The sequence below is a fragment of the Coffea arabica genome, chromosome 10c (genome assembly GCF_036785885.1).
Source record: "Coffea arabica cultivar ET-39 chromosome 10c, Coffea Arabica ET-39 HiFi, whole genome shotgun sequence".
NCBI classification, from domain to species: domain Eukaryota; kingdom Viridiplantae; phylum Streptophyta; class Magnoliopsida; order Gentianales; family Rubiaceae; genus Coffea; species Coffea arabica.
Window position 1 is genome coordinate 6,002,816 of NC_092329.1, and position 11,897 is coordinate 6,014,712.

Sequence of the window (11,897 nt, forward strand, 5' to 3'; positions counted from 1 at the left end):
ATCTATTATCTCTTTTTTATTTTTTTTCAAATGTTAAAATTGTGTTATGTAAGACTTTTTTTTTTCCCTTTTTGAGGAATGTTATGTATGACTTCACAATAGTCGCATGTCGGCACAGGCTATAGTTTCGGCTATTTGAATCTAAAAGTCGAGTTTTCTCATGTAACTCAGGCACCAACTTTGCAAACAAAGATTAAAAGAAAAAAATGAAATTGCAGTTGGTTGTAAAGACTCAAATACAGTACCTATGATACCTTTTTCTTAAGCAACAATAATAGCTGTTGATTAAGTAGAAAGGTCATTAGAGATGATATGGATACTAATAACTAAAAGAATTGCAAAGGATGTGAATCCATTATTAAATAAAACTGCTCATGACTAACCTTATTTGGTGGGCGCAATGACGCGTCTATGAAAAGAATAAAAATATGTGTCTTCAAATTAAGTAGCCAATTTCTTTGAACTAATGTTGAAAGTGTTTGAAATCTTCGCTAATCGCAAACTAACAATTAATTAAACCCTTGATTGTACTTTCAACACCTAAACTAAACAAAAGGTATACGCAGCCCCGGACAACGCTAGCGATCCAGAAATATGAAACTGAATATTTCCTGCTCTTGGAAGCAAAATGTGGCTGAATATCTTATGGAATGATATATTTATGGAAGAAAAGAAATGTTGAAATCATTAAACTTTTGGCCTCCAAACATTAAATTAAAGTTTTTATCAAGTGATGTAGTATAAAGGGTCTGTTTGGATTGAAGATTGTTTGAAAAAGATTTTTAGAATAATATTATTAGTAACACTTAAAAAGATGATTGGGAACATGTTTATGATGTAATCAAGAAAATTTTTTTCCAATTAACATCCAGTTGTCATGGTTTACGCTTTGACTGGACAGATTGGTCTCATTTTTTATCTCCAATGATTTCAATTTCATTTCCTAAAGTTATAATGGTTTATTTCAGTTGAACAAGTTCATTTATATAAGTTTTTGAATCTGCATATTTGTCCCTTGTCAAGTTTTATGTATTCTACTGAAAAAAAAAAAAAGATATTAGTCAATTTACGTATTACTAGAAAATTTATTTAATCCAAGTTTTGGTCCGGCCTGTGTTGATCACACTGGTTTTAACAGCTTTCTCGAGCCAAGAAAAATCAACCCGTTTGTAATGTGTGTCTAATTGTAACTTGAGGGATTTAGTGAGCGCAATTGAAAATGAATCCCGAACAAGGGAAATAGAAATCGTTCCCTTCTATTTCAATTTTTTTAAAAAAAATTATCCATTTTTAAGTTCATATTCAACATGAAAATTACAAAACGACTCTATAGACAAGTCTAATTTGAACAGAAAGTGCTGAAATGGACCTATATCTCAAAAGACAACTACATGTTATATGCATGTAATTGTGCAAGGGTAAGTAGAATAGCAAGATAATTGTAACGTCTCTGATTTGACTTTGAAATCCTTCTCTTTCTCTTTTTCTGAAATTATGCATGTTGTATAAGCACATCGTGTAGTAAAGCTCAAGTGTTTTATATACATTAATTATGTAAAATATATTTTAAGGGATTAGAAGAAAAGTCCCGTCTAAACCAAATGAATACTGTCTTGTACCCTCGAAAATTTTTGTTGTTGCAAGGTGTGATATTGCAAAATTTGAACCTTGAGCCTAAATACAAGTCACTTATTCATTTTTCATTTTACCATACGAATGCTATATCATACCCTTCCAAAATTTTCTAACTACAAGCTACTATAAAATTTGAACCCGCACCTACACTCGTGGGACCAATTGCCAACTTGTCTTTAACAAGTTATTTCTTCGTTTTTCATCCTGTAAGCGAATTTGGGAGATATGGAGCGAAATTTTCAACATTGGCCCTTCATTTTTCATCTTGGAAGAGGAATTGAGAGATAAAGAGAGAAATTTTCTACAATCTCTACGTTTTCCTTTGTTGTGAGTGAGTTCTCTTTGAGATTTGCAAAAGGCAATTCTTACAGCAACTAAGGGTGCAAATGTCAAACACTGATGTTTAAAATGTGGGTTTAATTTAGAGGAGTTTAGAGTTGACGTACACTTCCCTCTACGAGTTTATGATTTCAAACGAATCAAAAGAAAGTAACTCACAAAAAAAAAAAAAGATTAAAAACCACAACAACCCCAGGCGAGGCAGAGAGTAGCTAGAGGCAAAACACGTGTCTTTCGATAAATGGCTTAAGGCAAAACAAATTCCTAATGTTGGTAGTTTGATAAGACAAAGTTAGCTGTCACCTGAATTTTTGCCCCTAAGTGCTTTAGATGAAATGAAATGGTACAAAATTGCGACTCATGCATACACGAAGTGACGACTCTTTATTATTAGAAAGAAAGAATCACTAACTCCTACTTTGGAACAAAAATACCTCCTCCAGTCGTGCAAGCTGCAAAGCCGGCCAGCCAAAAAAAAATACCATCCCACCACAGAAATTCCCAAGAGAACCAAATCTGATTTTTTGAAATTCCAATATTAGTAGATTTTATTCTCAAGCCTGTACACATACGAATGTCTAATTGAGTTGCTGCTTTTTTTCCCCTTTTCTGAGACAGAATGAGAGATGAGAGATCGTGCATTGGACGGTGCACTTGTTCTTCGCACACGGTACATTGAAGACTTAAAATCTGTAATGTTTTTGTACTTGATCTATAGATTAGTTGTGTAGTACGAAAATTCAGAGGGATTGATTCCCAGTCCCTTTCTGACGCGTAGGATCGAAGCGTGAGAATCGGCGGAATCAATGGGGGGGCGGGGGGTGAATGAAGCAGTTAATGACTATGTTCAGGTAATCTGAATCGCTTTCTGCTAAGCTTCTTGGGATATCCCAAAGTGTTTTTAATCTTAAAAACCAGACTCCCAAGATGTTACAGCTGGGTTTTAATTCTGTAGTAGATACTGTCCTTCCCAAGAGCATTTTCACAATTCTTTTCTATCCATGATTCGCTCCTGTCTGTGTAAACTTGCTTGGCATTTTAAGATTCTTCTTTTTTTTTTTTTTTTTTTTTGACGGATGCATGGGGTCGAATTTAAGATTTTAATCAACCTGCAGACAGGATTAAAATCTTGATATGGTGCAGATTTAATACTCACAAAGAAGAGTTCATCAAGATAAGCCAGATAGATTTAATATGAAGGGAGAAGAATTCCATCAAGAGAGGCCAGAGTGAGAGATCTATCGCATTGTGCTGTATGGAATGGGAGATTTTATGCATTTGCACGACGTATTTAAACTATGACTATGTCTCACCAAGATTTTAAACTTTGGATGGATGATGGAAAATCCCCATAATGCTCTTTATTCCAGAATTAAATTCTCAATCTGCGCTGCGAATAGAATAGTTTTAAGGAAGAACAAAAAATGTTATCAAGACAGGCCAGATAGAACAATGCATGCAATGCTGCCACTAGTGAATGGAAGATTAATGCATTCGTTTAAACGACATTAATCAAGACAGAATCTCATTTGAACTTCGAATCACATTACATTAGCCCTTTTGCGTTCCATAATCAAGCAGCTAAGAAATACATCTTCTCATGCAAAATGCAGAAGTCACACAAGGAATAAGTTAGCGAACTTGCATCAATGTTTAACCTGAAACTAGTAGAGACAATGGTTAGGTTTTTGCCCTTTCGGGTTTCGGCAGTCTCAGGCCGGGGGACAAGAACCGAAGTTTGAGGTTACTCTGTCTGATATGGAGGCCTGTAACTGTAAGGAATGTCATACTCAGCTCCACGATCAGGCCGACTTCCCTGATTTTGTTTATCATCCCTTGAAACAATTTTTCTGCTTGAGTTTTCTACTTTATAGTATTCCCTGTACCAAACCACGTTGTCTCAATCCCATCAGTGCAACTTTCCATTCTCCGTAACTCGCAGTCTTAGCTAGTTTTCGGGTCGAAACTTGCATTATCATCATCACTTCTGATTAGTCATAATTAGTCGCACCTAAATGAATGTTAATAATCATAAGACTACGACAGTTAACCCTCCCGTCAACCCTAATGCTTTTTTAAGCTGAGTCTTAATATGGTTTAAGCCCATTGACATAATGAAAGTATTTTAATGCATAATTGCAAGAACTTGTGGGACCCCCTTCTGAGTTGTATTTTGCCTGGTTTGGCCACGGTGGACTAGTGACTCATGAGGGAGATTAGTTACAAAGCATTAGGACCTCCCCTAAAGAATGATTAGCTAGGTTTTGAGTACTCAATATTCAAGTCAAACCCCAGCTAACATTCTTTCATTCCATTGTAACAATATACTAGTATATATATGTCCCCAGTTTTTTGTTCATTTCAAGCGTGACCGAGTATCATCATCAGTATCGGTACTAGTGAACAAACATTCCCTTTTGTTTCTTTTTCCCAAAAGGCTGCTAACTCCACTTCTAAGAAACTTAAAAACATGGAGCCAATGGCAGCTTTTTTTGATGAAGAATGGGAGTCTTTGAGCAGAATGTTCTCCACTGAAGATGCAGAGTTCATGATACAGCAACATGGGCATGAATCCCTGTCAAATGACTCTGACAGCAGTTTGTTCTTCCAGACAGCAGCAAATTTCTGGCCCGTTGGTGATGCTAACATTGAAAATGTGGCAGGGGTCGGTGAGAGTTTTTTGTGTTGCGATAATACCATTGATTATAGTAACTTCCTAAATGTTTCTCAAGACAGTAGCAGTAGTAATGCAAGTGATACTAGTATTGTTTTTCCCAATCTGAGCTATGAATTCCACCAGGCTAGTGATATTAATGTTTTCCAAGTAACAAATGGTACACCTGAGTCCATGGATTTTAATGCGATGGATGAGAAAAATGATAACTCCTCAGTTCCAGTTTTCCTTGATGGTCTCGTGGAGGACATTATCTCTCCAAGGGAAGTGATGGGTAGTGAAAAAATGAACAATGCAGAGACTCAGCCAGCAAGCAATGGCAATTCAGCTAATGAATTGCTGCTTAAAAGGAAGTTCAAGAAATCTAAACTCCAAACTGAAGCAGAACCTGTTGAAAATTCTAAGAAGAAATCTCGAGTTCCGAGAAATGTGAGTAAACTTTTACAGCTGGATGTGTAAATTTAATATCTCTTTGCGGGCATCTTTGATTAGTCTTTGTTACTCATGCACTCTGGTTTCTGAGCAGGTTCAGAAAACTAAAAGGATTGTGCAGCCCAAATCCACGAAGAACCAGAAGGCACAGCAAATTAACAAGGATGAAGAGGAGGCTAATGGTGCACAGAATGGACAGAGCTCCTGCTCTTACAGCTCAGAGGATGATTCTAATGCTTCTCAGGAGTCAAATGGAGGAGAAGCTTCAGATAACAAAGGGCCAGCCCTCAACTTGAATGGTAAAACAAGGGCCAGCAGGGGGTCTGCAACTGATCCGCAAAGCCTCTATGCAAGGGTAAGAAATTCACCAGCCTTGTATAAATATTCAGAATTTAGGATGATGAAAACATGATCTAGTTTGGATTACAGGATTCTTTACTAAAGATTTGATTGTTTGTATTGCAGAGGAGAAGAGAAAGAATAAATGAAAGACTGAGAATCTTGCAGAATCTTATCCCCAATGGAACTAAGGTAAACTTCAATAATGAATTGAAAGTGCCTAATTCACATATTCTTCACTACAAGAAATAGGTATCATCTTGCTTTAGTGGGATTTGGACGAAAAAAGTGCCTAACAGATCCTGATTGTACTTGACAGGTTGACATTAGCACAATGCTTGAAGAGGCAGTCCACTATGTCAAGTTCTTGCAGCTTCAGATTAAGGTAAGAACAATCCGACAATCCTGTCTTAATTTGTCAAGTTCCTTCCCTGCTTTTAGCTATCTAGTTTGATGACAATTTTGGCTAAGTCCTATGCTCTCGTGTCTCTGCAGTTACTGAGCTCAGATGATATGTGGATGTATGCTCCTATTGTCTACAATGGACTGGATATTGGTCTGTATGGGAGGACTTTCCCCACCCTATGATCCAGGAAGCAGCTGCTGCAATTTTTTTTTTTCATTTTTTTAATTCTTTATCTGCTGCCAGAGGAGAAAGAAATAAAAGAAAAGGACAAAATTGCAGAAAAAAAAATGCAAAAAGACTGTACAATCTGACTTGTAATTGCTTCTCAGAGTCTCATGTTTGATCATGAGTAATAACTTACATATTTTAGATTAGCTTTTGCAATTAAAGTATTGTTGCACATGGCTCTCAAAGAGTACTTCCATTGTACCAAAGATTAAGATTCATGAATCTATTCAATCAACTGCACATTTGCAATCATGATCCTGATTCCTGAACAACTCAATTTTATGCTACATGTAAAGAATGAATGTGAAGAGTCATAAAATATTATTCCTGCTTGCATTATTGATCTTCAACAAAACACACCTGTCGCTAATGCTAATTGATGGTCATATTTTATGACAGCAAATTTTGCATTTCTCTTCAATAACTGTCCCCTTGATATGAAAATTTGGATGTGACAAAATTGGTTTAAGCATTACGAGCTTGAAATTATGGTTTTAATCGCTTCTCACCGTGCAATTTCTAGTTTGCTGCAAAGCCCTTGAAAGTTTCTAAGAGCAAAGCATTGAATTTCACAAGTTTAATAGATTATGTTATGATACCTTTTCACGTTCAATTGTTCAGCATTGGGAACAAGTCAGTTAATAAGAAAAAGAAAAAACTCAGAAGTTCGGTCTGTAGTTTCGTAAATTCAATTCGTATGTACTTGTACAAAATATGCCAGTTTCCCTTCATGAATCTCAAAAGGGTTGATCAATTTTTATACCGTTGTTCTCACTTTACAATCATTAGGGTGGAGGTAACCATTCATTAGAACGTATGATTAGCAGGTCCCCCCCCCCCCAACACACACACACACACAAAGACACTACAAGTCTTACAAAAGAGGAAGGAGAAGTGAAAAAGGGTTGAAATAATATCAAGTGGCATTAATTTGGAGATAGATCTATCTTGTAGATCTTAGTAGGGTAGGTGGATTTTGACATAAATTGCCTCGATATTGTGATTATACTAACTTGGCGCCCCTGTTTTTTTAGTATGTCTTTGATAAACAATTTTTTTTTTAAACAATTTTGTCTACAAGTGCTTTCTAAAAATACACAAAATTTTTAAAATGCGAAGCATAGTTCATTTGCACTTCTACCGCCACAGCTCCCACCTTGGTCCGCCACCACTTCCTACCGCCACTACCGCTTGCGGTAATGGGAAGAGGGAGAGGGTGGCAATAGTGGGAAGGGAGGAAGAAGAAAAGAGGGAATAAAGGGGGAAAAAGGAAAAGAAAAACAAAATAAAATTTTAAAGTTTTTCATCTACTTCTAAACATCCAAATACATAAAGGTTTTTTCTATAAATTTTACTGCAAGTTACAACAAAGATTTAAACAAACTATAAAAAATATACGATTCAAGTGAAGCTAAAATTCAGTCGGAAGACTTACCGTGGATTGCCCTTTTCCATCCCACGGGTGTTGTTGCTCCGAAACTTATTTTGATTATTCCATTAGGGGGAAAAAGGGATCTTTCAATCAGACACCTTAACAGATTTTATGATTAAACTGAAATTCATCTAGAGTGGAGAATATTTTTAAGGATGTTTGGTCCCTGTGATACTCATAAGTCATACCTATTGTTTGGTAGTATATTACTATGGAAATCATTTAATAGGAAACATTAGAGATATTGCCCCTATTATTTCTCTGTTATCGGGTATTGTTCTAGTTTCGAATTAATTAACTTTTTAGTGGAATGAAATCGATTCCAAGCCACCCGAGCAAAATAGACCCATAGTAGTGGCGTTTATGATTCCCGTTCCAATTCCAACGCCAGAACATAAACCGCACCTCTTTAGTTTTTATCTTAATTCAACTTCTGAAAATTGTAGTGGTGGCTCCTATGGAGTTTGTCTTGTCTATAAGCCTGTTTCACCATTGGGCCTTTTGAAATGCATTATTGGGCTTGAAATGAATCGATGATACAGGTTTGATGACAACTTTTCAGGAAATTGTTTGTTTTTAGGGAATAATAGGATTGGGCTTTTTGAAATTCATGATAGGGCTTGAAATGATACAAGTTTGATGACAACTTTCAGTCCTTGATGCATTGGGCCTATTTGGTTTTTTACCAAGTTTTTTAGCTACTAGCAACTTTTACTACAGGAACCCCAAAAAATTTTCTAAAATTTTTTACCTACACACTTCAAAAATCTATACACAAAAAATTTCCCAAAAACTTTTCTTCCTCCCTTACCCAACCCACCACACCAGCCACCACCTCCACCACCTCTCCCGGCGCCGGTCACCTATTCCGATGCCGGTAACTTCAAAAAAAATTTTTGAGTCCCTCACCCTCTCTCCTCCCCTCCCCTCTTCCCCTCACCCTCCCCCGCCACCCTCCCCCTCTTGCTAGGTGCGATCTGGTTGCGTGACCAGATCGCAAAGGGGGAGGGGGAGGGGGCCTGCGATCTGGTCTAGTCCCAGATTGCAGAGCAGAGAGGGGGAAGGTTGCGGAGAAGGGGGAGGGGAAGAGGGGAGGGGAGGGAGGGAGAGAAAAAACAAAAAAAAAATTAATGCACAGCTGCCGGCCTTCCTCGGGCATCGGAGTGCGAGGGGGAGGAGAGGGAGAGGGGAGAGGGGAGGAAAGAGGGAGAGTGGGCAGAAGGGGTGGCAGGCAGAGGGGAGAGGAAAGGAATGGTGGAAAAGTTTGGGGGTGGTGAGGGAGAGGGGAGGAAAGGGGTGATGGGGAAGGGAGAGGAGAAAAGCAAAAAAAAAAAAAAAAACAGAGGTGCTGCTGGAGGTGGGAGACAGAGGAGAGGTAACGGGGAAGAGGAAGAAGAAGAGGAGAGGAAAGAAAAGAAAAAGAAAAAGAAAGAGAAAGAGAAAAAGAAACAAAAAGATAAAAAGAAAGAAAAAAAAAGTTTTTCACTTTACAAAAATTTCTACAAAATTTTTCACATTCCAAAAACTTCTACAAAAAAGTTTTTCACCTTACAAAAACTTTTATAAAATTTTTTCAAAAACTTCTACAGTGCACTACAGTAAAGTTTTAGACAAACTCCCAAAAAACTCAGGTTCCAAACAGGCCCGTTGTTTGTTTCGGGGGAATGATAGGGAAAGGAAATAAAAAGAAATAGAGGGATAAGATTTTCTATATTTGGGCTAATTTTTTATGAGAAGAAAGAAAGGATAGGGAGAAAAAGGAAAAGATAAGATCTAATTATTTTTTATTAACTTACTTTCTATCTCAAAGTGAGTGGAAATGGAGGAAAATGAAATCAAGATTAATGAAAATTTTGAAATTTCTTCTACTCTCCTATGTTTTCTTTTCCACTGAAATCCTCTCCTTTTCTTTCTTTCATGCCAAATAGTATAGGCAATACCGTCAAAGGATGAAGTGAAGCGGAATGTGTTTGAGTTGGAAAGAGATGGTGCAGCGGGGCCAAATGGTTTTTTTGCCTTTTTTTTTATCAAGTTTGTTGGGGTATAATCATATAGGATTTACTGACTGTGGTTCGGGATTTCTTTTAAGGAAGATAATCCCTTTCTTTATACACACCCTATAGTGTAAGGAAAGAACGACAGAAAGCCTCAATTTTTCTACCGAATGAACATGAATGATCAAAGGATAAAGTGCCCTGAGTTTATTACTTTTCCCTCTTAAAGAAGTACAAAGAATGAGCTTTAGTTGAAATTTTCGAACAAATGATTTTGACATCTATAATATATATATATATAATGGAAGAGCTTCCTATTGGTACAAACAATTAATGTCACTTAATATTATACCAAAAATACCCTCTAAATTTATTTTAAAACTATTCAAGTTCCTTCTTTCTCTTTATCATTATCATAAGTACATTTACTCACATTTCCGCTTTTTCTCTACCATCATTTTAAATACAATAACTTCCTAAAAAAAATAGTATCCATAAGGGATTGAATAGAGCAAAGCAAATCCGCGACACTTCAACATGGATCCATTTGCAGATCATCTCTAGGACTGTCAATGGGGTCGAGCCAACCTGAGTTCGACTCGTTCAGCCCCACAACAAGTCCGGTTAGCCCGATATTTTAGTGAACCGGTTTGAATTTGAGTCTAAAAATTAGGTCCGAATTAAATATGAGTCGAGCTTGGACCTTAATAGACTCAAACCCCATATAGGTCCAGCCCTTTAATTACCTATATATATAATTTTTATATTTTGTATAATTATATATCCAAATATATTATTACTAAATACTAAGTATATCTAAATTACAAAATATAAAAATACATCTGAAGACTCTTCTATGAGCTTTCTTGAAAGCCAATATTAGTAATGCATAGCTAAATCTCTAACTTTTCTTATTGGTTGAGTATATTTTTGTGTTAGTATAATATTGGTTGATTTCTTTTTTGGTCTAGAAACACAAATCATCAAACATATTTGGATTCAAATTATAAGGCTATAAAAAAGTTTCAACTTTTGAAGATGTATTGGTTTATGACCGCATGTTTTATTACTATTTTTCATGTATTTTGAACAAATTAAATATAAATATTGTTGAAATTTTTTTGGTTTATATACTTTTTAAGAATTATTATTTGTTCTTGTTTAGTTTTAATATTGTAGTCCTGTAAATGTTAAATTAGTTTTACAACTTAATAATTATAGTAATTATATTAAGAAAATTAAGAAGTAATAAGTGAATTTAGGTTAAACCCGAATAAGGCTCACAACCCGATTATTACGTGAGTTGAGTATGAGTTTCATATTTATTAACCCGAAACTTATAGCCTGAAACCCGAAGATGTTACAAATTAAATGAGTTGAATTCGAACCTATGAAAGTTCGGCTCATTAGACCCAATTGACAGGCCTAATCATCTCGCGGATCCTTGTGTTAATTGGTGCAGCTTGTTTATCCACTTGCACACTTTTCTCACTTCTTTTTGACCATCTGTATGTACTAACTTCTACAACAAATTGGGAAACTCTTAGACATCTTTTTATTGACTCTTGAGAGCAATTAGGAGCAAAGTAGCTAAACTTTTTTGTATAAAAACACCTAGAGATTTAGGAAATTTTCCAACATTTTCATAGCAAGATTTGTAGTAGAAATTCTATCGTACTTGAAAGATTTGAAGACAGAGTAGTAAGAGGAGCATGGAGGAGCTTTATCACTACATTTGAAATAAGAGCTCTTCATTTTTAACTCTTTACTTCTTTACATTCATTTATTATCTTGTTGCAAGAGAAATAAATGCTTGTACTTGCTTAAATCTATTCATAGCTAAACTACTTTCTCATAAAATTGAGATGGATGTATTTGTATCAGGATTTGCAATGATTATGGTTGATTGTTGCTAATTATTGCACTTGTTATTTCATGTATTCATGTTTTATATTTGTGATTACTTGATCGCTAATTGCAAACCATCTAATGTATTGTTAGGAGCAATGAAAATTATTTTCAATAATAGATTTGGATTCATAAACCCTAAAGAGTATACTTATGAAAGTAGAGATACATTTAGGTAGATTTTTAAAAAGTAATTTCACACATCTTAACGATCTTGTATCTAATTATTCAACCATGAAAATGGGTAAGTGATAGATATATGCATACTTGATTCACCGGTGAAATTGGGTTTAAAATACACTAGAACATTACTCCTTGGTAAAATATTAGTTAATAGTTTCAATCAACTTAATCAATTCGAATCTAGAGCAAACAGAGGAGTCAAAAACCTTAGGAAGTGTCTTTTATTGATCCTCAATTGTTGTTTCTTTTCATCTCATCAAGTATACTTTCTTGTATAACTTTTACCTAATTTTTAGTTGTTCAGATAGTAAAAGAGTAAGTTTACAA

The 11,897-nt window shown here is 35.6% G+C and overlaps 1 protein-coding gene across 1 annotated transcript; it reads left to right on the plus strand.

The window, feature by feature from the left end:
* Positions 1-4,363: 4,363 nt before the first annotated feature.
* Positions 4,364-6,007, plus strand: LOC113715004 (uncharacterized). Its single transcript, XM_027239152.2, has 5 exons — positions 4,364-5,077; positions 5,175-5,435; positions 5,546-5,611; positions 5,739-5,804; positions 5,915-6,007. The coding sequence occupies exons 1-5, from the start codon at positions 4,445-4,447 to the stop codon at positions 6,005-6,007; spliced, it is 1,119 nt and encodes a 372-aa protein (XP_027094953.1). The 5' UTR covers positions 4,364-4,444.
* Positions 6,008-11,897: the final 5,890 nt, after the last annotated feature.

Coding starts and splice junctions, on each gene's coding strand:
- LOC113715004 (XM_027239152.2), top strand. CDS start 4,445: ATGGAGCCAATGGCAGCTTTTTTTGATGAAGAATGGGAGTCTTTGAGC. Junction 5,436..5,545: donor CGCAAAGCCTCTATGCAAGG/GTAAGAAATTCA, acceptor TTTGTATTGCAG/AGGAGAAGAGAAAGAATAAA. Junction 5,612..5,738: donor TTATCCCCAATGGAACTAAG/GTAAACTTCAAT, acceptor TGTACTTGACAG/GTTGACATTAGCACAATGCT.